The sequence below is a fragment of the Triturus cristatus genome, chromosome 1_1, assembly GCF_964204655.1.
Source record: "Triturus cristatus chromosome 1_1, aTriCri1.1, whole genome shotgun sequence".
NCBI lineage: Eukaryota > Metazoa > Chordata > Amphibia > Caudata > Salamandridae > Triturus > Triturus cristatus.
Genome location: NC_140579.1, coordinates 35,185,050 through 35,212,345, shown reverse-complemented (window position 1 = coordinate 35,212,345; position 27,296 = coordinate 35,185,050). Strand labels below are relative to the sequence as shown.

General features: G+C 47.8%; 1 protein-coding gene across 1 annotated transcript in view; it reads left to right on the top strand.

Moving 5' to 3' along the window:
- The window catches only part of LOC146869264 (uncharacterized), a 105,987-nt gene that overhangs the window by 73,722 nt on the left and 4,969 nt on the right, over positions 1-27,296 (top strand). Inside the window, exon 7 of the mRNA XM_085632983.1 lies at positions 15,362-15,510. Coding sequence (XP_085489109.1) covers positions 15,362-15,510 — 149 coding nt within the window. The remainder of the gene's footprint in view (positions 1-15,361; positions 15,511-27,296) is intronic.

Genomic DNA, 27,296 nt, shown 5'->3' with positions numbered 1-27,296 from the left:
GCAGTGGCACTAGTGTCAGAAAGTTTACCTCCCCAGTTTGGTACTTCTTTACAGTTAGCAAGCTGGAGGCAAACATTGCCGTATGATCCATTTGCAAAGCAAGTGTTAGTCAGTGTAAGCTTGGTACAAATTATGGTACAGCAGGCCCAACAATCCATTTGAGAAAACACTGCACAATCTGCTGGGAGGCACACCTTAGCCCAAAAACTGCAACTGGTGTTGATGAAGGTGGTGAAAGCAGGAAATCTGATCTGATTACGGTGGACGATGAAAGTGAAGAAGAAGGTGACATTTTTGTTACACAAATCAGCCCTGTCCCCAGCAGTGCAGTAGTATCGCCCACATCAGCAACATCACAATGGCACAAGAATCAGAGTCAGATCCTGACACCAAGGCAAGAGCATACAGTGACTGCTATGCTGAGATGCACATTAAGCCTACCACCTTCTGCTCTCAAGAAGTTGCCTGCATCAGTGACACCAGAAAAGAATACTACTATTCCTGGCATGTTTAGGCAGGAGGGGCAGTACTAACGCAACCACCAAAAGGCACGTTTGTACAACGGGAAGCTGGCTAAAATGTTAGCGCTGTACCTCCTTCCTTTTTCTTTTGTGGAAGGAGTGGGTTTTCTAGAATTCGTGGCCGCTATCTGCCCGAAATAGAAGGTTTCCAGCCGGACCGATCTTGCCAGAGTTGCTTGTTCCTGCGCTACTTCACAATGTGCTGGAATTGGTTGGACCAGCTTTGTAGAAGAGTGCTGTGACAACATGCATGTGGATCAGTTGCCCACCTACTGATTCCATGTGCATCACTGCACACTGGATCTCTTTTGTGGGAGTTAAAGAAATGATATCTGCAGGTGCTGACACTGCTGAAATTTTCAATGGTGCTCGGAAGCATGCAAAAGTGGCCATGTTTGCCATGGAGAAATCCCATACAGCTGCAAATATCGTGGATGACTTTAACAACAAGGCCTCTGAATGGCTGCGACCCAGATGGCTTAACATTGGATTTGTTGCCACAGACAATGGCACCAATATATTTAAGGCCATGTCAGATGGTGGCTTTTTCAGGGTCCAGTGTATGGAGCACTGCATTAACATCATTTTACAGGACTTTCTCAAATAGAAGACCGAGTCAGCAACTTACTTTTAACCTGCAGAAGATTCTGCACTCATTTCAGCCATTCTATTAAAGCCCTGAAATAGCCGAGGATCATTCAGCATGATAATATAATGCAGTTAAAGCACTCATACAAGAGGTTCCAACATGTCAAAATTCGACGCATTACATGTCGTAACGTCTGTTTGAGCAGTACAGACCGATCAATGAATATTTCATGCAAAGAGGGGATACAACTGTGAAAGGCATGATCATTGTGATGGACCAATTGGGCCTAGTCAAATCCCTGACAGAGATGCTGCTTCCTTTTGAGGTTTTCACACGGAAGTTGGCAAGGTGGACAGTACCACGGGCCAAGGGGTGCTGCAGGATCAGGTAAAGGAGGTGTTTGAAATTTACACAGGTGTGGATGCTCAAAAGATATGCATGAGTTGGTGGAGAGCTTAATCCTTCGCTTGGGTGTTAATACAAGCCTGCAAAAAAGACATTGTGTCATCCAAACATTACTTCTCTGACAAAATTCTTGATCCACGGTACAAATAATTACCGGCCACTTTCTTTCTTTTTACGTATATGGATGTTTCAAACTACACGATGTGGATTGCTGAGCAAGCCAGTGACCTAGAAAAAGAGCGGCTGGGAATTAGAGGCCCACTCCTGGGCAGAAGTTCTGGGGTGCAGCATTCAACTTTCACCGAGCTGAAAGGCAGTGCTGTTTGCTCACAGCAGCCAAAACCAACAACAAGAACACCTGGAACAGGAACAGGAGCATCGGGCCCCAAAATCTGCATTTGGTTTCTAAAGGCAGGGCTCAAGCCCAGTGCAGCGGCAAGGAAAAAGGAGGTCAAGCAAGTTGGAGCACCAATGACTATTGAGAGGATGGTCCAGACCTATCTGGATGACCAAACAGAGGTCTATCTGGATCAAATCCTATTGGTGTATTGGTATGTGATGAAGTGCCTATGGCCAGTGCTCAACAGGCTGGCATAAGGCATCTGGCTTGTCCTGTAACCAGTATGTCTGCTGAGCGTGTGTTCAGGGCAGCTGGTGCAGTTGTCACAGTGAGAAGGACCAGTCTCTCACCCGAAAAAAGCGTGAAGAGATTAACCATGGTCAAAATGAATCAACACTTTATACCACCAAACTACACTATACCTGAAGTACGACAGGAGGAGAATGGGGGATGATTGGTCAAACTCAGGTCATGGTAGTGTGTTAGCTGACCAACTTCTGGGCAAACCACATGAGTTTGAGGACAAAGTCAACTTCCCTGACTACTGAGTAGGCCTGGGCCACCATAGAACTTTCTATCGCTGAACTACTTTGACAAAAAAAAAAGGATAGAGCTAGGGAAACATTATGTTATTTTTTTTGTTTGTGTCTGACTTACTAATGCAGCCCCACCATTTTAGACACATGTATGGCTGGATTGGAGCTGGACCAGTGTGCAGTGAAGAAGCCTCCCACCCCCATTCCCTTCAAGGACATTGCGGAGACAATGCCTGCCTCCATCCCGTGCCTATTCTTTCTTTCAACCCCCAGCAGGACAGCCCCAGAATTTTTGATTTAAAGGCTGACCAAAGTGTGTTGCGTGAATCAAAGAGGATCAGCAATATACCACTGTCCTTGAATTGGAACAGGTAAATAATGCACCAATGAGTGATATATGATTCATGTGGTGGATTGTAAGCTTGATTGTTTTGTGAGGATTTACAATGTTGTTGGCCTAATGGGTGATCTTTTTTTTCCTGAAGGTTATTTCTACACTGCTTTGTTTTCTGGTTCACACTCCTCAAAGACCCGACCTGTCCATTTCGCTAAAAACACAAATCTTGTCTATACAAAAAATAACTTAATGTTTCTCTTGTTGTTCATCAACAGCATTGCACTACAGGTCGATCTCTCTCATTTGGGTTGGAAGTCGGAACGGTGTTAGACATATTCATTACTAGGAGTGAGGATGATGATAGAAGGACTCAGGGCGTGACTACCTCAACAACTGCCAGAAGAAGGAAGTTATCTAGTTCATGAAAACCAACATGGTGATGACTCTAAGAGGCCTACTCAACTCTGTGGACTGGTGAGAGGTGCTTTGATTTCTTGATTTGGGAAATTCAATGCTGCTGAGTGTGAGTGCTGGCTGGCTCAATTTTGAAACTATGTGGATGGATGAGAGGCCTTCTGTTGTAGGTAACTGGAGACAGACATGTGATGATGTCACATCCTCACATTATACACACACTGGGCTAAATTTTATATGGTGATCATGACAGTTGCAAATTTGATCAGCCCGATACATGCAGCCACTTGTCTGTGATTGTTGGTTGTTGTATTTGCTTTAACTCAGTTGGTCGCACATGAGTCATAAAATGAATGATTGCGAAGGACTATGCTCTTGCTCTGCTTCTGAGTTTTCTTGGTACCCTCCTCATGAATATTACCTTCTGTCCTTCTCCATGACTCTACAATATTGTTTCTGTTTTACACTCCCCAGGCCTTCTCTTCTTCTGCACAAAAGGCAAAAACCACCATAGAACTCTTGCTTATCTTACCGGACCGCTACAACCTGGCACCCAAAATTGACAGACGATCCAAGAAGAATGCAGATGCACCACCCAATTTGGCAATACAGTATCATTTTTCTTTTAAGGATCATTTTTTAGAAGTCCTTCATAATTTGTATTTACAATTTTTCAAACCTAGGTGACAGAACATTTATATATATAATACTATAATAACTTGGGTCTCTGGGGCTGACGGACTGTTTACAATGCATTTAACTTAACTGTGTCATACTCATTCCTACTTTTCCTTTCACAACAGATTGATGATGGTTGGCTGCTCTTCGCCCAAATTAACATTGTCTTTGTGTTGTGTTTGTCATCAAACCCATAACCCTCTTTCCCCAGGCTGTGTTATTTTTTGAGATGTGACTTAATTTACACCAATAATTAATCACATACTTGGTGGGGCGAATGTGGTGAAAACAACACCAACTCCCTGCAGGATTTTCAGTTCTATTACCTAAACAATAGCCCACACTGGCCCCATTTACCCACCCGCGCATAAAAAACTGATTGCTATTTTAGATATAGAAGAACATCATTTGTCAGCATCATAAATCAGGCATTGTGTTGCATAAACGCTTTACCTTGTCCCACTAACTCGTTGTTTTTATATACATTTACTTGCATTCGATGAATAATCCTTCTGATTAATCCTACAGTTAGAGTTCACCTAGGTGGGAGTAGGACCTCGCTTCTGATTCCTTCCCTGTTAGTGTGCTAGCCTGCTACTACTACCACCACCATATGATGGCACCTTGGGAAATCATGAAGCCCTCGTGTCATCTATTCAGGTAACAGAACCTGTTGCAGACTGCAGAGACTAGGAGAGCAGTAGGACTAGGGTACAGCATAACTAACCGTTATACACTATAAGCAGATTTTAAAAACAGGGTGTGCTAAAAGGCAGTAGTGCAAAGTAAAACACCCAATAAATGATGTGAGGCATAAATAAAGTAAAATAAATATTTATTACCCTTTTTAAAAATATAATAGAACCCACCCCTTCCACCCAACACTTGCCCACCCCTCTCCCCAAACAAATCTCACCATCCCCAGCTAATGTCCAAAATGTCCAACAAAAAACTAGTCTAACCTGTCCCGGTCCCAACTTCCAGCATTCCCACCTTCTCCACCCACAACAAGTCCTACCCACCAAAACAAATGTTAAAAAGGGGGCTTAAAGAAGAGGGCACAAGACTTAGTTGGCCAGGAGATTTCTGAGGTGGCCCTCCATCTGCGCCTGCCTGACTTCCTTTGCGCCAGCCTCAGCAGGATGTGGCGTTCAAACATGCAGTCTGAAATTGAGGCGGGGCAGCAGTGATGGAACAACGGCAGGTGGCTGAGGCCCTTGACAGCTGCCTAATCCTCCTCCTCCTGGGCCACTGGTACTGTGCCCGTATAGCCTGCAGCCTCTGCCTCCGCGATGCTATTTCCTGCCGAGATGGACCAACAGGACTTAGAGTTCTGGGGATTCCTCCCTACCTCCTTAGTATTTTGATGAGGCTGCATGCAGGTAATTTTGCCCAAGTGAGGTATGGAAAACATGGTGAATTAGTCCCACGCTTTCCGGTTAACAAAGGGGTACGGCAGGGGTGCGTCCTTTCACCTACTTTATTTTGTTTATTCATTAATGCACTGATTGACCAACTCAGAAGGTCAGGGATAATGATGCCCCTAAGTTAGCGCCTGGTAAGGTTCCAGCAATGATGTATGCTGACAACACCCTTTTACTCTCAAAGTCGCCTATGGGAATCCAGCGGATTCTCAATAGTTTTCTTGTCTTCTGTAAAGCCAGTGAGTTGGAGATTAATACACAGAAGACCAAATTTATGGTATTCAATCCTGCCAACAAGTCTTGCTGTAACCCCTGTCTGAACGGCACCATGCTTGAAAGAGTGTCAGTCTTTGACTACATAGGTGTCACCTTGACAGAAAACCTGGAGTGGGGTCCGCAAATGGCCAAAGCAAGCCTCAAGCTTGCTTAGACCGTAGGAGGAATTGCAAAATTGTACAGAACTTCAATACACAAACCAGCCGGGCCAATAGCAGAAATCTATAAAGTGCAAGCAAGGGGTACTACATTATATGGGGAAGAACTATGGGGGCATTGCTCCGCTAGCAGCCTGAACAATGTAGAGAATAATTTCATGAGGCAGTTGTTAGGTCTCCCCACTACCACCCCCCTGACCCCCCAAACGCCTGGATCTGGGCATTAGGCCCATTAGGGCAGAGATCGCCCTTAGACCCGTAACTTTTTGGTGTAAATTGTGGGTGACCCCGGAACTGGCTGCCTATCGGTTTGAGCTTATAGAGCTGTTGAGTCTCCCGGGTATTAGTAACGTACCTTGGCTTGTATACATAAAGGATGTCTGTAACAGGCTGGGTAAAGCAGGTCTATGGTGCACTCCTGAAGAATCGTGCCTTTTAATCTCGCGTTCAGAATTAGTAAAATACTTCAGGAGGCATACATTTGCCGACACCCAGGAAAGCTCTTCCTCCGGCCGTCTGACAGCCGAATTTTTAAAAATCAAAGACGAGTACATTATGGAATCTTTCCTGGATGACATCCAACCAATTCTGGCAAGGAAATTGTATGTACAGTTTAGATTTAAGACTCTACTGGTCTATGCTTTTTTGAATAAATGGTCCAAAACTCAATCTGGAGGATGCCCTGCCTGTAATTATAAGGAAGAAACAGAGCTACATGTCTTTTTTTCTGTCCTTCTAATTTCAATGTGGCGTATACGTTGGACTTTTTTAAATCAGTAATTACGGCCCTACAAACTTGTATTCTTTGTATTCTTTTTTGTCTTTGTATCTATTCCTTCATTTTTACCAGTTTTATCGATAATATCTCTTGATGAATTATGTTGTTAAACCTGTGACTGCTCTGTACTATATTATACGCCTAGGATCATGCCTTGGAAGAATCTAAAATGTGCTTTATTATTGTTAAATGTTTCAAACTGTACAGCTCTTTTTATTGGCACACTTTTTTAGTATATTTTCCTTTATATGAATCAACTGTATGGTTATGTATTATTTATGATCCATTTGTGTATATCCCTTTTGGAGAAATGTTATGATTATGTACTTTTGTGGTCCATGAGACCGAAATAAAGTTATGGAATGGAATGGGATGTAGCTTGCACACACCCACAATATAAACATTTGATCAGGCCTGTCACACAGACTATTGCAGAATAATAGACCATAAATGTGAAAGGCCTAGTAAACTCAGGAATGGTACATTTCTGTGGTCTACGAGATGTGTTGTACTTTACTTTTACAAGCGTGGTTTCAGATACTGTTCTCCCAATACTAGTAAGTGCTGCTTGGCAAAGACCCTATTTGACTACTTGTACTTTCAACCTATTGGTAGACATAAGATCCAAATTGACAGTGTGCGCACACAGCATGTGTAAGACCCAACCTAAGCTGATTTCATCACTTATGATGCCTACAACAAGTCGTAACGTTTAGAAAAACAAACAATGCTTTATTTTTTAAATCTGTAAAATCACAAAAACGCTATCCTGAGTACCACTACACTATAAATACCTAACATGGTAATTCCTACACTACACTAAACTAAATCAACTACACTAACATCCTATCATCTAAACTTATACTAGATAACTATACTTTATACTACCTTACACATGCATCACAACAGCCCGCTAAAACATCAACCCTCAGCCCCCTATGCAACAATGAAACGTGAGACACACATACAAAATATCTAAATACAGACTAACTACAGCTAGCATACTAAACAAAGATAAATTATTTGTGTTTTTGTTTTCTTAAAATAGATTAAACAATTACTAAACATCAACCTCCCACGCACTACTTATAACTTAGCGACTTATCCTACAACTAATAGTAAGCACTAAAACTAAACTAACAGATAACAAACTATTACTACACTAATACTAAAAAATTTGTAAAACTACTATTATTCTATATATATTTAAAATGAGCACTTAAAACACAAACGTTGGAGATCAAGCTGGGGGGGGCTCTAACCTCTGGTCCATTTGTTGTAAAGTATCCTGTAAGGATACAACCATCCTTAATAGGGTGGCCAGCTGAAATTGAACCTTCGCCAGCTTTAGACTCAAGTCTTGCGGGCCCTTTTCAAGTTTATCAACCCTGGTCAAAGGTTGAGCTACCACAATGTCTGAGGTTGCAGCAGCAGGTCCAGGTGGGGGAGCAGTGGAGGGTCCAGAGGGTAGAGCGGAGGAAGGTCCAGATGGGGGAGCAGTGGAAGGTTCAAAGGATGGAGCGGAGGAAAGTCCAGTTGGGGGAGCAGTGGAGAGTCCAGAAAAAGTTATACAATGAGAAATAAAGGATTTTCTCCTCATTGTGCCTCCCTTACGCCTCCCCTGCAGATGCGTCAGATTTATGATTTTACGTAGATGTGGGGCACTGCCAAATAGCCATGGATGTTGCTGGGAGCGCCCCCAGCAACACATTTATGGTAGTTGGACCTCCCTCACACCACACATGGGGTTGCATTTAATTTATAATCATTCCCAGATGTACAGGGTCTCTTAGATTTGTGAGTTTGTCTGCTTCAATGGTTGTTGCGTTGTGAGAACCACCGCAAGACCCATGAAATGTCACTTTTACACATTGTTCTGTGTGAAAGGTGCACATGTACACAAAGCGATGCAAAGCAACCTGAAAACACTTTTCATGGCCTTGTAATTGTGTGCCACTTTCACACATGACACTGCGTGACAGTGGCATAACATTTGTCTTGATGTTGGTGTTCCAACACAATAAACCATGGGAACAGACACACTCCCAGCTGTTTGAGAAATCATATGTCTGGGTATGCATCCAAACCTAATGTAGCCCCGTGTGGCATTATGGATGCACACGAATGTGAAATTGCCTTAAGTTTAGCATTTGGTAATTCAATGTTGGCTGCATTTCACGGCACACATAGTAAGTGGTTATCAGGTCATTTTGAAGTATTTTAACAAAAAGGTGATCCTTCCTGCACACAATCATCCTTCACCACAAAGCAGAGACCCTTGCAGTATGGATAAAGGGTGCGTGCATTGGCGCTCGGGAGACACTTGCGCATCCTAAAGCATTTCCAGGTTTACAATTGCTTGGAAATTTGGAAATGCATCAGTGGACATGGGTGTTGCGTGTGAACACCCACAGCAACACCCATGTCATGCTCTTAACACGCAACATGTTGCATGAAATGGGCTGTAATTTATGAGCACAAGTAAAGACACTCTGCGTGGCTTTATGTGGAGAAGTGTGGCTCACTGGTTAGAGTAGGCAGACCTGGAAGCAGAGGTCAGCCTGGGACCAGGGTTCAAGTCCCGGCTCGGCTGGGTCTTGAGTCCATAAATTGTCCATGGACTCGATAATTCTCGCTCCAGTGCATACTTGATTCATGGGTTCACACTCTGCGACTCTGGGCAATAGCTTGCTTAATCTCCACAATGGCCCCTCGCGGCGGGATGCCTGGCTTTCACCTTGTGGATACCCTGCTGGGTTATCTCACAGGGGAATACCAGGACGGGTTCCCTAAGCAAGCGCTTAGAGACCGGTTGGTGATTTGCGCTATATAAATATCTGCACATTTACATTTATGTGTGCTTGTCACTACATCCTCTTTTCATGCAACACTGTGCGTGTTAGGAGCATGACATGGGTGTTGCTGTGCCTGTTCCTCCACAACACCCATGTCCACTAATGCCTTTAAAAATGTATGAGCAATTGTAAATCTGGAAATAAGTCAGAATGCTACGCCAACCCAGGGAAGGCGTAGCTAGGCGCATCGAGTCTATGGACTTGGTTTCCGAATGAGCGAGTACGATGACCGATTCAGACAGCCTTTCTGATTCTGATTGCCCGGAATGAAATGGCTGCTGGAATCAGTCTTTGGTGGCCCATAGCAGGCCGCCCTTCACCTGGGACCCTCTGAATTGGTTCCGTGGGGGTACCCATGGGCCCCCCCTTACCAACCATGCACAGTGTGGCATGCACCAAGGGGTGCCCGCCACAGGGTGCATGATTTTCCCCAACCACCCCTTTCTTCAATGGTAGCCTGTGTTCACGTTCAGAATGCACGCTCCCATTGTTTTAAATGGGAGTTAGACGAATCGTATCCGGATGCATATGGATGCATCGTACTCATTAATGTTAATGTTAACTGGTATTTGTATAGGGCATAATCAACGGCAGGTCTTGTAGCGCTTTGAAGAGAGTAGTCAGAACTACTAGCGGTACCATAACAGTGCAGGAACAGGGAGCTAAACGGTGTTTAAGGTTTCTCTAAACAGGACCATTTTGAGCTGCTTCCTGAACGGGAGGAGTGCGGGTTCCTTGTGAAGGTGTTCAGGCATTTGGTTCCATAGTTGTGGAACCAGGACAGAGAAAGCTCTGCCCCCTTTGGATGCAGTATTGTATCGTGGAAGGGCTAGGCGGCAGGCCTCAGAAGACCGCAGTATGCGGCCTGGAACATAGTTTTCGGCGTTCTTCGTTTAGTCGGACTTCACCAATCCGAGTCATACGGAAAGCATTCTGGAACCGAGTCGGTTGGTATGCTTTCCGAACGAGAAACCACAGCTGCACTTTAACTGGTATTTTCAGTGGAGTTAAGAGGTTTTTAAACATGAAACAAAACAAACCATAACTTCACTTATAATTCTTAGTTTTTTTATTCAGTTTCTGTTATTTTTAAACATATTCCTCATATTCCACCTGTTTTTGCACCTCAACCCCATATATTATGTAAATTTACATTTGTTTTACACAACACAGCCCGGCAAACAAAGTTCCCGCTGTGCATAATATGAAAGGGAGCGAGCAGAACAGGCCTATATCCACCAAACTATGGCTGTGCTGCTGACACCCCCTCTGCTGGTGCACTCTCTTGTTGCCTTGGGCCAAGCTCAGGTCTTTGAGGGGTACATGATTCCCAGCGCAGGTTTTGTACTGGTACTCTACTATGCAAAGTACTAAGCTCAGATATACTGTCAAACGTTGCCCACTCTGTATGTGTGCTGTACAGAAAACCTTTCTGCGACTTCGCTCCTGACTTGAAGAAATGCTAGTAGATAGGATTTTGCTTAAAAACCGTGGACAGTTACATGCGCTGCCCGATGACAAAGCATGACACCCACCTGGGTGTGTGAGGGATCTTGCTTCTGAGCAATCAGATCCCCCCATCTGCTTTCTCAGGTTCCCACCGCCTTTCCCCCTTTCTTTCCTTGTGAGCTGACAGGACCTGCATACCCTACTGGACTACTGAACAAAAAGGTTAACATGTTTACAGATTCACAAACATCACATTAGTGTCAGTCAATAATCAATACATGAATGGATTAATAAATATGAAGTTCAAATCAATCAACATCATATAAGTAAAAGGAAGAATTATTATAAAGTTGATTCAAAAGGAACAGTTAACTAAAGCAGTTCTTCCATAAAGAGAGCACCCTACTCAAAGCTGTCTCGAAAGACGACAAACGTATATCTGGATACGTTCTGCTCAATTTACACAATTCTACCATTTGCCAAACCTACACATCATTCCCACAAAATTCTCCATTCAGATTAAAACATAAAGATTGACCCCAACCCCCTGGGCCAAAGCAATAAAATGTGGGAAGAGCTGTATGGCCCTCATCCCAAAGCCTTATTAAGTCTCTGGGACACAATTCCCCAGGCCGACCTGCATAAGTAGGGGAGGGGGCATGCAAATCCATCCTCGAGCCTTCTTGGGCCTTGTCAATCTCATCCCCTGGGGTCCAAATCTAAAAGAAGGGGGGCGTGCAGCTTTCCCTCCCTTAACCTTAATAGGCCTTTGGGACCCCATCCCCTTTGGACAACTACAATAAAAAATGGGGGTGGGGACTGAAATTTCCTCCTTGAGCCTTCTTGGGCCCTAAGGACACCACCCACCAAGGCACCCATAGATTTCAAGTTGGGGGGCTGCTGAGAGAGCCCCCGAGGCCCAAGCCGGCTCCCCATATGGTGCAGGAGCCAGCATTGATCCCCCCCGGAGGGAGCAGCAATGCTTCCTTGTTCCCTCCGGGTGGGAGCAATATCTGTTTCCCTTCCTGCAGCATTGCGGGCAGATAAAAAGGACCCTGCTCCCACCTGGCAGCAGCATGTTGAGATCTCCCGATGCTTGGGAGTAGACATGCCTTCCCTGCCCGAAAATGCTCTATCCCAGGGTTGGACTCCTCAGGAGTAATAGAGTTGACCTTGGGCAATAGGGTCCCTGGGGGCTTTAAAGACTTGAGAGGGAATCGGCCATGGGGGATGGTGTCCCCGGGCCATTAAAGTCTCGGTGAGGACGACTGCAGGGCCCTGCTCTTTTTAAACATCGGGGGATGGAGTCCCTGGGGCACAAAATAGGTTTGGGGAGGGTGTCCCCACTCACACACCCTCCCCAATTAACTTATAATAAATGGCGGGCCGGCATTTTTTGATTTGTTGTGTGTGTCGCAATACCGCTGGAGTCCCACAGGGTCACAGAAAACGCCACTAGTTATTTTTCTTTCTTTGGCTATGGGGGGACCCTCTTGATCCCCTTCACAGGGACTATGGGCACAGGGTATGCCTACTCTGCCCCTTTATATTATTTATAATTTTAAACTTCAGGACAAATGACTAAGTCCCCGAGTCCTATAATGGCTGCCAGCAACATTTTTCTCATGTTGCTGGCATTCAATCAAAGTGTTGAACACGCATGAGTTTGACTCCCATGAGCGCAAATTGGCCTAAGGGAAAAAAAAGCTCCCTGGGAAATCAAAAATCGCTATTTTTTAAATAGGGTTCAAGACAGTCAATCGTCCAGATATACAAATATTTTTTCACCTTCATTTTTCAATAACTAATCTATGCACCAAGATCTAGCTTCATGCTGAATTTGGTGTAATTCAGTTCCATAGATTTTGGAGAAGCACTGCCTAAAGAAGTCTATGGAAATGAATGAGAATTTTGTGTTTTGGGACCCCCATTTTTTCTAAACTCTTGCTTGACAGATCCTGAAACGATCTCTCTCTCGCTCCCTCTCTCTTTCTCTATCTCCAGCTGCTTGGGTGTTTATGGAATGATATTCTAGCTCCATTTTTAGAGAAAGAATTGCTGCCTTTACAAGTTGCAGGCTAGTAAGGAGACCCAGGAGTTTGACAGGTGCAGCTGTGATGTAAATAGCTCAGCCCCAAGCTGCAGATCAAAACTATCACTGCAAGGATAGAACACTTGAACTTACCACAGTGTGCAGTCTACATGACACACAACATCCTACACTAGCCAAGGAGTCAGGATACTCCAACAGATAGGGATAGGAGACTCACACGTATGACATCCCACAGTCCAAGTGACTCACAACATAGGACCCTCACACGTATGATATCACACCGTCCACATGACTCACAATGTGCTAAACAAGCTTAGGAGTCAGGGTACTCCAACGCATAGGAATATGGCACTTACACTCATGATATCACACAGTGCACATGACTCACAGCATATCACACCAGGCTAGGAGTCAGGATACTGAAACGGATAGGTATAGGACACGCACGCATATGATATCACATAGTCCATGTGATTCACAACATCCCATACCAGGCTAAGAGTCATAATACTCCAACAGATAGGGATAGGACATGCACACTCATGATATCACACAGTCCACATGACTCATAATGTCCCACATCGGGCTAAGAGTCAGGATGCTCCAACATATAGGGATAGGACACGCACACATATGATGTCACACAGTCCACATGACCCACATTGACCCACACCAGGCTAGGAGTCAGGATATTCTAACAGATAGGGATAGGACAATCACAAGTCTGATATCACATAGTCCATGTGACTCACAACGTCCCACACCGGAATAGGAGTCAGGATGCTCTAACTGAAAGGGATAGGACCCTTACACGTATGATATCACACAGTCCATGTGACTCATAACGTCCCACACCGGGATAGGAATCAGGATACTCCAACAGATAGGGGTAGGACACGCACACTCATGATATCACATAGCCCACATAAATCACAGCATCCTACACACGCCTATGAGTCAGGATACTCCAACGGATAGGGATAGGACACACACTCACTCATGATATCACACAGTTAACGTGACTCACAACGTCCCACACTGGGCTACGTGTCAGGATGCTCCAACGTATAGGGATAGGACATACACACGTATGATATCACACCGTCCACTTGACTCACAACATCCCACACCAGGCTAGGAGTCAGGATACTCTAACGGATAAGGATAGGACCCGCACATGTATGATGTCACACAGTCCACATGACTCACAATGTCCCACACTGGGCTAGGAGTCAGAATACTCTAACGGATAGGGATAGGACACGCACACATATGATATCACACAGTCCATGAGACTCACAAAGCCCCACACTGGGCTATGAGTCAGGATACTCCAATGGATAGGGATAGGACACTTACACATGATATCACACAGTCTACGTGACTGACAACGTTCCACACCAAGCTAGAAGTCAGGATACTCTAATGGAAGGGTATAGGACCCTTACACATATGATATCACACAGTCCACGTGACTCACAACATCCCACACCAGGCTAGGAGTCAGGATACTGTAACAGATAGGGATAGGACACTCACACGTATGATATCACACAGTCTACATGACTCACAATGTCCCACACCAGGTTAGGAGTTAGGATACAACAATAGATAGGAATATGACCCTTACACGTATGATATCACACAGTCCATGTGATTCACAATGTCCCACACTAGGCTAGGAGTCAAGATGCTCTAAAGGATAGGACCCTTACATGTATGATATTACACAGTCCACGTGACCCACAGCATCCCACTCCGGGCTAGGAGTCAAGATGCTCTAACGGATAGGATTATGACCCTTACACGTATGATATCACACAGTCCACGTGACTCACAACATCCCACACCGGTCTAGGAGACAGGATGCTCTAACTGAAAGGGATAGGACCCTTACACATATGATATTTCACAGTCCACGTGACTCACAACGTCCCACACCAGGCTAGGGGTCAGGATACTCTAAGGCATAGGACCCTTACACGTATGATTTCACACAGTCCAAGTGACTCACAACATCCCACACCAGGCTAGGACTAAGGATACTCCAATGGGTAAGGATAGGTCATTCACACGTATGATATCACACAGTCCACGTGACTCAAAACATCCCACACTAGGCTAGGAGTCAGGATACTCTAACGGATAGGGATAGGAGACACATAAGTATGATATCACACAGTCCACATGATTCACAACGTACCACAACAGGCTAGGAGTCAGGATGCTCCAACGGATATGGATAGGACATGCACACATATGATATCACACAGTCCACATGACTCACAACATCCCACACCAGGCTAGGAGTCAGTATACTCCAAGGAATAGAGAAAGGACACGCACATGTATGAAATCAGACAGTCCACGTCACTCACAACGTCCCACATCAGGCTAGGAGTCAGGATGCTCCTACTGATAGGGATAAGAGCTTTTCGCCATGCATGTGACTCACAACATCCACCACCAGGCAAGGTGTGAGGACAGAATACCACAGGAATGCCCTAAAAGGGAGCAGTCATTCACCAGTCTGTGTTTTCACATGCAGGTGTGCACAAATCAATTTTTTAGAGCAGACGAGAACAATATCCTTCGACTGTGAAGGGATGGCAGGGCGCTACGTCATGATCAGAAGTGCGACAGCGTATCAATATCTGGTCCTTTGTGAGGTACAAGTCTTTGCGGCACCCAAACCAGGTGAGTCCTATACTGCATGAGGGAAGGGATGACCACTGGTAGTAATGATGGGCTATGGTGAAGAGGAGAGGGGTGCAATCACGTCAGATCCCATAGCTCAGCTCCTGATAGAGGCCAGACATCACTTCCTATGCCCGCTGCCCCTTCAGTCTGAGAGGCCCTGTCCCACTCCCAGCTGAGAGGCCCTGTTACATCTCATTCTACAGCTGAATGGGCCTGCCTAGGCTGTCCTTCCACCTATATGTCCTCACTGAGACCGGGCCTCACTTCTTATAACTATTGTCCCTCCCATTTGAGAGGTGCTATCTTACATCTGTTGTCTTGGTACCTCTCCCTCATTGCTAAATCCCTTTGCCACTCAGCTTATTATAGCTCTTCCTTTTAGCTGTGGGGCCTGGCCACACTCCCTCTGCTCCTCCTAGCTTCGAGGCACTCTTTCACTTCTCTTACTGCCTCTACATCCCAGGTAGGAGACCCTGGCTCGCCTATCATTCCAGTGCCCATCTGATGGGTCTGCCTCACCTGTCATTCTACCTCCACATGCTAGTTGAAGGGCTCTGCCTAGCTTCTGATTCTACCTCCAACTCCTAGCTACACACCTTCCTCACTTCTCCTACTACATTTACCTCCCAGCTAAAAGGGCCTGCCTCACTTCTTCGTCTACCTCTACCCCAGCTGAGGGGCCCTGTCTCACTTCTTCATCTACCTCTACCCCAGCTCAGAGACCCTGCCTCACTTTGTCATCTACCTCTACCCCAGCTGAGAGGCCCTGCCTCACTTCTTCATCTACTTCTACCCTGGCTGAGAGACCCTGCCTCACCTCTTCATCTACCTCTGACCCCAGCTGAGAGGCCCTGCCTCACTTCTTCATCTACCTCTATCCCCAGCTGAGAGGCCCTGCCTCCCTTCATCTCCCTCTACACCCAGCTGGAAGGCCCTGACTCACTTCTTAACCTACCTACATCCCCAGCTGAGAGGCCCTGCCTCACTTATTCATCTACCTCTACCCCCAGCCGAGAGGCCACGCCTCACTTCTTAATCTACCTCTACCCCGGCTGAGAGTCCCTGCCTCACTTCTTGATCTACATCTACCCTGGTTGAGACGCCCTGCCTCACTTCTTCATCTACTTCTACCCCAGCTGAGAGGACCTGCCTCACTTATTGATCTACCTCTACCCCAGCTGAAAGACACTGCCTCACTTCTTAATCGCCCTCTTCCCCAGCTGAGAGGCTCTGTCTCACTTCTTCATCTACTTCTATCCCAGCTGCGAGGCCCTGCCTCACTTTTTAATCTACCTCCACCCCGGCTCACAGTCACTGCCTCACTTCGTCATTTACCTCTACCCCAGCTGAGAGGCTATGCCTCACTTCTTCATCTACCTATACCACAGCTGAGAGGCCCTGCCTCCCTTGTTCATATACAGCTACCCTCAGCTGAGAGGCCCTGCCTCAGTCCTTCATTTACCTCTACCATCGCTGGGAGGCCCTGCCTCACTTGTTAATCTACCTTTTGCCCTCAAGCTTAGAGGCCCTGACTCAATTCTTCTTCTACCTCTACCAAGGCTGAGAGGCAGTGAACAATTCTTCATCTACCTTTACCCCAGCTGAGGGGCCCTGCCTCACTTCTTCACCTACCTTTACCCTAGCTGAGAGGCCCTGCCTCAATACTTCATCTACCTCTACCCCGGCTGAGAGACCCTGCCTCACTTCTTGATCTACCTCTACCCCGGCTGAGAGTCCCTGCCTCACTTCTTGATCTACCTCTACCGTATCTGAGAGGCCCTGCCTCAATACTTCATCTACTTCTACCCCCAGCTGAGAAGCCCTGCCTCATTTCTTCATTTACATCTACCCCTAGCTGAGAGGCCCTCCTCACTTCTTCATTTACATATGCCCCTAGCTGAGAGGCCCTGCCTCACTTCTTCATCTTCCTCTACCCGCAACAGAGAGGCCCTGCCTCACTTGTTTATCTCTCTGTTGCCTTATCCAGTGAAGATCATAGAGCGACCGGTCAGTAGAACACTCTCCCAGTTTCTTGAAGCCAGTGAGAAATTGGATGATGTGCAATTTGGCTTTCGCCCAGGACATGGGACAGAGACTGCCTTAGTGACCATATTGGATGATCTTCGAATGCGGGCGGACAGGGGACAATCAGCAATTCTGATTTTATTGGACCTGTCCGCCGCATTTGACACGGTAAATCACGAGGTACTACTGGCCAGGCTCGCTGGAGCGGGAGTAGGAGGACCGGCACTGGAGTGGATACCTCTCTGATAGGCAACAGGCGGTTGCTCTTCCCCCGTACCAATCACTGTTCATGAAGGTCCAGCATGGTGTGCCTCAGGGGTCTGCCATCAGTCCTATCTTATTTAATATCTATATGAGGCCTCTGGTTACTGTCATCAAATCACATAACATAAGTCTTGTCTATGCTGATGACACCCAGTTGATTTTATCTTTAGAAGGCCACCAGTCACTCTCGCTGGAAACATTTCATGACTGTCTGCAAGATGCCGCATTATGGCTACAAAATTATTTACAATTTAATTTGGAAAAAGCCGAGATCCTGTGTTGCTCACCCGGGAAGGTTCCACTCCCCTTAACTCACTGGGTTTTGGCCACTCCCAGTGTCAGCTCCACTGATTCCCGCTAAGGCAGTACGTAATCTGGGAGTCAGTTTTGACTGTAATCTGAGTCTAGAGTTTCAAGTAAATAAGATAGCCGGAAAATGCTTTGCCCTGATTAGAGTGCTCCGAAGGATCCTCCCATTGCTTCCTAAGCAGACTAGACCATTGGTAGTTAGGAGTATCATTTTGAGTCGACTGCATTACTGCAACGCATTGTTGCTGGAGTCTCCTAAACAGCAGATAGGAAGACTCCAGAGTATCCAGTCAATGGCGGCCAAGCTAGCTTTAATGAGACCACGTCAATCATCGGCATCTCAGGCTCTCTCCGAGCTTCATTGGCTCACAGTTATGCAGAGGATACAGTTCAAGTCGCTATGCATAGTTTTTAAGGCTCTGCATGGCTCTGGGCCCAAGCCATTACAAAGTAGATTTGAGTGGTATGTCCCCTCGCATAACTTCTGGTCATCTTCGGCTAAACTGGTAAGAGTGCCCAGGCTCAGAAGAGATAGATCAGGAGGAAGGGCCTTCAGCATTGCAGCAGCCTCGGCTTGGAACAAACTCCCAGCCGAACTTAGGCAGATGGAAAAATCTGCTGTCAGTTAGAAAGAAGCTGAAGACTTGGCTCTTTCCTAGTATATAAGTTTATGCTTCTGATCCTTTGCCCTTCATTATACTCAGAGTTAGCTGGTTCTCACGTGTTCAAGCACCAGGATACCTGTAGGGTCACAGTGCGCTTTATAAATGGTGATTACAATTACAATTACAATCTACCTCTGCCCCAGCTCAGAGGCCCTGCCTCACATTTTCATCTACCTCTACCTCCCGCTGAGAGGCCCTGTCTCATTTCTTCATCTTCCTTTACCCCCAGCAGAGAGGCCCTGCCTCACTTCTTTATCTACCTCTACAGAAGCTCAGAGGCCCTGCCTCACTTCTTTATCTACCTCTACCGAAGCTCAGAGGCCCTGCCTCACTTTTTCATCTACCTCTAACCCCCTGAGAGGCCCTGCCTCACTGCTTCACCGACATCTACTCTAGCTGAGAGATCCTGCCTTCCTTCTCCGTTTACATCCACCCCTAGCTGAGAGGCCCTGCCTCACTTCTTCATCTTCCTCTACCCCAGCTCAGAAGCTCTACCTCACTTTTTCATCTACCTCTACTCCCCACTGAGAAGCCCTGCCTCACTTCTTAATCTACCTCCACCCCGGTTTACAGGCCCTGCCTCACTTCTTCACCTACCTCTACCCCTGCCGAGGGGCCCTGCCTCACTTCTTCACCTACCTCTACCCTAGCTGAGAGGCCCTGCCTCACTTCTTAATCTACCTCTACCCTAGCTGAGAGACGCTGCGTCACTTCTTAATCGACCTCTACCCCGGCTGAGAGGCCCTGCCTCACTTCATCTACTTCAACCCCAGCTGAGCGGTCCTGCCTCACTTCTTAATCTACCTCTACCCCAGCTGAGAGGCCTTGCCTCACTTCCTAATCTACCTTTACACTTGCTGAGAGACACTGCCTCACTTTGACATCTACCTCTACCCCATCTGAGAGGCCCTGCCTCACTTCTTCATCTACCTCTACGACAGTTGAGAGGCCCTGCCTCACTTGTTCATGTGCCTCTACCCCAGCTGGGAAGCCATGCCTCACTTCTTCATCTACCTCTACCCCCAGCTGAGAGACCCTGCCTCACTGCTTCACCTACCTCTACCCAAGCTGAGCGGCCCTGCCTCCCTTTTTCATTTACAGGTACCCTCAGATGAAAGGCCCTGCCTCAATCACTAATTTACCTCTACCCTCGCTGAGAGGCCCTGCCTCACTTCTTAATCTACCTCTAGGGTAGCTGAGAGGCCCTGCCTCACTCCTTAATCTACCTCCACCCCTGTTTATAGGCCCTGCCTCACTTCTTCACCTACCTCTACCCTAGCTGAGAGGCCCTGCCTCACTTCTTCATTTACTTCTACCCCGGCTGAGAGGCCCTGCCTCACTTCTTAATCTACCTTTACCCTGGCTGAGAGACCTTGCCTCACTTCTTGATCTACCTCCACCCCTGCTCACAGGCCCTGCCTCACTACTTAACCTACCTCTACCCCAGCTGTGAGGCCCTGCCTCACTTCTTAATCTACCTCCACCCGTGCTCACAGGCAGTGCCTCACTTCTTCATCTACCTCTACCCCCGCTGAGATGCCCTGCCTCACTGCTTAGCCTACCTCTACCCTAGCTGAGCAGCCCTGCCTCCCTTCTTCATTTACAGCTACCCTCAGCTGAGAGGCCCTGCCTCAGTCCTTCATTTACCTCTACTCTCGCTGAGAGGCCCTGCCTCACTTGTTAATCTACCTCTGCCCAAAGCCTAGAGGCCTGGCCTCACTTCTTCTTCTACCGCTACCACAGCTGAGGGGCCCTGCCTCACTTCTTCACCTACCTCTACCCTAGCTTAGAGGCCCTGCCTCACAACTTCATCTACCTATACCTCCAGCTGAGAGGCCATGCCTCACTTCTTCATCTACCACTACCCCGGCTGAAAGACCCTGTCTCACTTCTTGATTAACCTCTACCCTAGCTGAGAGGCCCTGCCTCACTTCTTCATTTACATCTACCCCTAGCTGAGAGACCCGGCCTCACTTCTTCTTTTACATCTACCCCTAGCTGAGAGGCCCTGCCTCACTTCTTCATCTTCCTCTACCCCCAATTTAGAGGCCCTGCCTCACTTCTTTGTCTACCTCTAACCCAGCTCAGAGGCCCTGCCTCACTTTTTCATCTACCTCTACCCCCCGCTGAGATGCTCTGCCTCAGTCCTTCACTTACCTCTACCCTAGTTGAGAGGCACTGCCTCACTTCTTTATCTACCTCTACCCCCAGTAGAGAGGCCCTGCCTCAGCCCTTCATTAACGTCTACCCTCGCTGAGAGACCCTGCCTCACGTGTTAATCTACCTCTGCCCCAAGCTTAGAGGCCCTGCCTCACTTCTTCATCTACCTCTACCACAGCTGAGGGGCCCTGCCTCACTTCTTCACCTACCTCTACCCTAGCTTAGTGGCCCTGCCTCAAAACTTCATCTACCTCTACCTCCAACTGAGAGGCCATGACTCACTTCTTCATACTACAACTACCCCGTCTGATAGACCCTGCCTCACTTCTGGATTTACCTCTACCCTAGCTGAGAGGCCCTGCCTCAATACTTCATCTACTTCTACCTCCAGCTGAGAAGCCCTGCCTCCCTTCTTCATTTACATCTACCCCTAGCTGAGAGGCCCTGCCTCCCTTCTTCATTTACATCTACCCCTAGCTGAGAGGCCCTCCTCACTTCTTCATTTACATATGCCCCTAGCTGAGAGGCCCTGCCTCACTTCTTCATTTACATCTACCCCTAGCTGAGAGGCCCTCCTCACTTCTTCATTTACATATGCCCCTAGCTGAGAGGCCCTGCCTCACTTCTTCATCTTCCTCTACCCGCAACAGAGAGGCCCTGCCTCACTTGTTTATCTCTCTGTTGCCTTATCCAGTGAAGATCATAGAGCGACCGGTCAGTAGAACACTCTCCCAGTTTCTTGAAGCCAGTGAGAAATTGGATGATGTGCAATTTGGCTTTCGCCCAGGACATGGGACAGAGACTGCCTTAGTGACCATATTGGATGATCTTCGAATGCGGGCGGACAGGGGACAATCAGCAATTCTGATTTTATTGGACCTGTCCGCCGCATTTGACACGGTAAATCACGAGGTACTACTGGCCAGGCTCGCTGGAGCGGGAGTAGGAGGACCGGCACTGGAGTGGATACCTCTCTGATAGGCAACAGGCGGTTGCTCTTCCCCCGTACCAATCACTGTTCATGAAGGTCCAGCATGGTGTGCCTCAGGGGTCTGCCATCAGTCCTATCTTATTTAATATCTATATGAGGCCTCTGGTTGCTGTCATCAAATCACATAACATAAGTCTTGTCTATGCTGATGACACCCAGTTGATTTTATCTTTAGAAGGCCACCAGTCACTCTCGCTGGAAACATTTCATGACTGTCTGCAAGATGCTGCATTATGGCTACAAAATTATTTACAATTTAATTTGGAAAAAGCCGAGATCCTGTGTTGCTCACCCGGGAAGGTTCCACTCCCATTACCCACTGGGTTTTGGCCACTCCCAGTGTCAGCTCCACTGATTCCCGCTAAGGCAGTACGTAATCTGGGAGTCAGTTTTGACTGTAATCTGAGTCTAGAGTTTCAAGTAAATAAGATAGCCGGAAAATGCTTTGCCCTGATTAGAGTGCTCCGAAGGATCCTCCCATTGCTTCCTAAGCAGACTAGACCATTGGTAGTTAGGAGTATCATTTTGAGTCGCTGGCATTACTGCAACGCATTGTTGCTGGAGTCTCCTAAACAGCAGATAGGAAGACTCCAGAGAATCCAGTCGATGGCGGCCAAGCTAGCTTTAATGAGACCACGTCAATCATCGGCATCTCAGGCTCTCTCCGAGCTTCATTGGCTCCCAGTTATGCAGAGGATACAGTTCAAGTCGCTATGCATAGTTTTTAAGGCTCTGCATGGCTCTGGGCCCAAGCCATTACAAAGTAGATTTGAGTGGTATGTCTTGAGTGGTATGTCCCCTCGCATAACTTCTGGTCATCTTCGGTTAAACTGGTAAGAGTGCCCAGGCTCAGAAGAGATAGATCAGGAGGAAGGGCCTTCAGCATTGCAGCAGCCTCGGCTTGGAACAAACTCCCAGCCGAACTTAGGCAGATGGAAAAATCTGCTGTCAGTTAGAAAGAAGCTGAAGACTTGGCTCTTTCCTAGTATATAAGTTTATGCTTCTGATCCTTTGCCCTTCATTATACTCAGAGTTAGCTGGTTCTCACGCGTTCAAGCACCAGGATACCTGTAGGGTCACAGTGCGCTTTATAAATGGTGATTACAATTACAATTACAATCTACCTCTGCCCCAGCTCAGAGGCCCTGCCTCACATTTTCATCTACTTCTACCTCCCGCTGAGAGGCCCTGCCTCATTTCTTCATCTTCCTTTACCCCCAGCAGAGAGGCCCTGCCTCACTTCTTTATCTACCTCTACCGAAGCTCAGAGGCCCTGCCTCACTTCTTCATCTACCTCTACCACAGCTGAGGGGCCCTGCCTCACTTCTTCACCTACCTCTAACCTAGCTTAGTGGTCCTGCCTCAAAACTTCATCTACCTCTACCTCCAACTGAGAGGCCATGACTCACTTCTTCATACTACAACTACCCCGTCTGATAGACCCTGCCTCACTTCTGGATTTACCTCTACCCTAGCTGAGAGGCCCTGCCTCAATACTTCATCTACTTCTACCTCCAGCTGAGAAGCCCTGCATCACTTCTTCATTTACATCTACCCCTAGCTGAGAGGCCCTGCCTCCCTTCTTCATTTACATCTACCCCTAGCTGAGAGGCCCTCCTCACTTCTTCATTTTCCTCTACCCGTAACAGAGAGGCCCTGCCTCACTTCTTTATCTACCTCTGCCCCAGCTCAGAGGCCCTGCCTCACTTTTTCATATACCTCTATCCCCCGCTGTGAGGCCCTGCCTCACTTCTTCATCTTCCTCAACCCCCAGAAGAGAGGCCCTGCCTCGCTTCTTTATCTACCTCTACCCTAGCTGAGAAGCCCTGTCTCACTTCTTCATCTTTCTCTACCCCCAATTTAGAGGCCCTGCCTCACTTCTGTATCTACCTCTATCCCCCGCTGAGATTCTCTGCCTCAGTCCTTCACTTACCTCTACCCTAGTTGAGAGGCCCTGCCTCACTTGTTAATTTACCTCTAACCCAAGCTGAAAGCCCCTGCCTCACTTCTTATTCTACCTTTACGGTAGCTGAGAGGCCCTGCCACACTTCTGAGTCTACCTCTACCACGGTTTATAGGCCCTGCCTCACTTCTTCACCGACCTCTACCCTCGCTGAGAGACCCTGCCTCACTTCTTCACCTACCTCTACCCCCAGCTGAGAGGCCCTGCCTCACTTCTTCATCTACCTCTACCCCCAGCTGAGAGGCCCTGCCTCACTTCTCAAGCGACCTCTACCCCGGCTGAGAGGCCCTGCCTCAGTTCTTCATCTGCCTCTACCCCAGCTGGGAAGACCTGCCTCACTTCTTCATCAATCTCTACCCCCAGCTGAGAGGCCCTGCCTCACTTCTTCATCTACCTCTACCCCCAGCTGAGAGGCCCTGCCTCACTTTTTCATCTTCATCTACCTCTACCCCAGCTGAGAGGCCCTGCCTCAGTCCTTAATTTACCTCTACCATCGCTGAGACGCCCTGCTTCACTTCTTCATCTACCTCTGCCCCTATCTTAGAGGCCCTGCCTCACTTCTTCTTCTACCTCTACCCTAGCTTAGTGGCCCTGCCTCACAACTTCATCTACCTCTACCTCCAGCTGAGAGGCCATGCCTCACTTCTTCATCTACAACTACCCCGGCTGAAAGACCCTGTCTCACTTCTTGATTTACCTCTACCCTAGCAGAGAGACCCTGCCTCAATACTTCATCTACTTCTACCTCCAGCTGAGAAGCCCTGCCTCACTTCTTCATTTACATCTACCCCTAGCTGAGAGGCCCTCCTCACTTCTTCATTTTCCTCTTCCCGCAACAGAGAGGCCCTGCCTCACTTCTTTATCTACATCTACCTCTAGCTAAGAGGCCCTGCCTCACTTCTTCATCTTTCTCTTCCCCCAATTTAGAGGCCCTGCCTCACTTCTTCATCTTTCTCTTCCCCCACTTTAGAGGCCCTGCCTCACTTTTTCATCTACCTCTACCCCCCGCTGAGATGCCCTGCCTCAGTCCTTACTTACCTCTACCCTAGTTGAGAGGCCCTGCCTCACTTGTTAATCTACCTCTACCCCAAACTGAAAGGCCCTGCCTCACTTCTTAATCTACCTCTACGGTAGCTGAGAGGCCCTGCCTCACTTCTTAATCTACCTCTACCCCCAGCAGAGAGGCCCTGCCTCAGTCCTTCATTTACGTCTACCCTCGCTGAGAGGCCCTGCCTCACTTGTTAATCTACCTCTGCCCCAAGCTTAGAGGCCCTGCCTCACTTCTTCACCTACCTCTACCCTAGCTTAGTGGCCCTGCCTCAAAACTTCATCTACCTCCAACTGAGAGGCCATGACTCACTTCTTCATACTACAACTACCCCGGCTGAAAGACCCTGCCTCACTTCTGGATTTACCTCTACCCTAGCTGAGAGGCCCTGCCTCAATACTTCATCTACTTCTACCTCCAGCTGAGAAGCCCTGCATCACTTCTTCATTTACATCTACCCCTAGCTGAGAGGCCCTGCCTCTCTTCTTCATTTTCCTCTACCCGCAACAGAGAGGCCCTGCCTCACTTCTTTATCTACCTCTGCCCCAGCTCAGAGGCCCTGCCTCACTTCTTTGTCTACCTCTATCCCCCGCTGTGAGGCCCTGCCTCACTTCTTCATCTTCCTCAACTCCCAGAAGAGAGGCCCTGCCTCACTTCTTTATCTACCTCTACCCAAGCTCAGAGGCCAGCCTCACTTTGTCATCTACCTCTACCCCCCCCCCCCCGCGAGAAGCCCTGCCTCACTTCTTCATCTCTCTCTACCCCTAATTTAGAGGCCCTGCCTCACTTCTTTATCTACCTCTATCCCCCGCTGAGAAGCCCTGTCTCACTTCTTCATCTTTCTCTGCCCCCAATTTAGAGGCCCTGCCTCACTTCTTTATCTACCTCTATCCCCCGCTGAGATTCTCTGCCTCAGTCCTTTACTTGCGTCTACCCTAGTTGAGAGGCCCTGCCTCACTTGTTAATTTACCTCTACCCCAAGCTGAAAGCCCCTGCCTCACTTCTTAATCTACCTCTACGGTAGCTGAGAGGCCCTGCCACACTTCTGAGTCTACCTCTACCACGGTTTATAGGCCCTGCCTCACTTCTTCACCTACCTCTACCTCCAGCTGAGATGCCCTGCCTCATTTCTTCATCTATCCTAGCTGAGAGGCCCTACCTTGGTTCCATTCTACTTGATCTAGTCCCAGCTTAGAGGCCCTGCCTCGGTTCCCATTCTACTTCACCCCCCCCCCCCCAGCTGAGAGGCCCTGCCGCTGTTCCCATTCTACTTCTACCCCCAGCTGAGAAGCCCTGCCTCGGTTCCCATTCTAATCGTTCTAGTCCCAGGTGAGAGGCCCTGCCTCGGTTCCATTCTACTTGTTGTAGTCCCAGCTGAGAGGCCCTTCCTCGGTTCCCATTCTACTTATTCTAGTCCCAGCAGAGAGGCCCTGCCTCAGTCCTTCATTTACGTCTACCCTCGCTGAGAGGCCCTGCCTCACTTGTTAATCTACCTCTGCCCCAAGCTTAGAGGCCCTGCCTCACTTCTTCACCTACCTCTACCCTAGCTTAGTGGCCCTGCCTCAAAACTTCATCTGCCTCCAACTGAGAGGCCATGACTCCCTTCTTCATACTACAACTACCCCGGCTGAAAGACCCTGCCTCACTTCTGGATTTACCTCTACCCTAGCTGAGAGGCCCTGCCTCAATACTTCATCTACTTCTACCTCCAGCTGAGAAGCCCTGCCTCCCTTCTTCATTTACATCTACCCCTAGCTGAGAGGCCCTGCCTCCCTTCTTCATTTACATCTACCCCTAGCTGAGAGGTCCTCCTCACTTCTTCATTTTCCTCTACCCATAACAGAGAGGCCCTGCCTCACTTCTTTATCTACCTCTGCCCCAGCTCAGAGGCCCTGCCTCACTTTTTCATATACCTCTATCCCCCGCTGTGAGGCCCTGCCTCACTTCTTCATCTTCCTCAACCCCCAGAAGAGAGGCCCTGCCTCACTTCTTTATCTACCTCTACCCAAGCTCAGAGGCCAGCCTCACTTTGTCATCTACCTCTACACCCCCCCCCCCCCGCGAGAAGCCCTGCCTCACTTCTTCATCTCTCTCTACCCCTAATTTAGAGGCCCTGCCTCACTTCTGTATCTACCTCTATCCCCCGCTGAGATTCTCTGCCTCAGTCCTTCACTTACGTCTACCCTAGTTGAGAGGCCCTGCCTCACTTGTTAATTTACCTCTACCCCAAGCTGAAAGCCCCTGCCTCACTTCTTAATCTACCTCTACGGTAGCTGAGAGGCCCTGCCACACTTCTGAGTCTACCTCTACCCTCGCTGAGAGACCCTGCCTCACTTCTTCACCTACCTCTACCTCCAG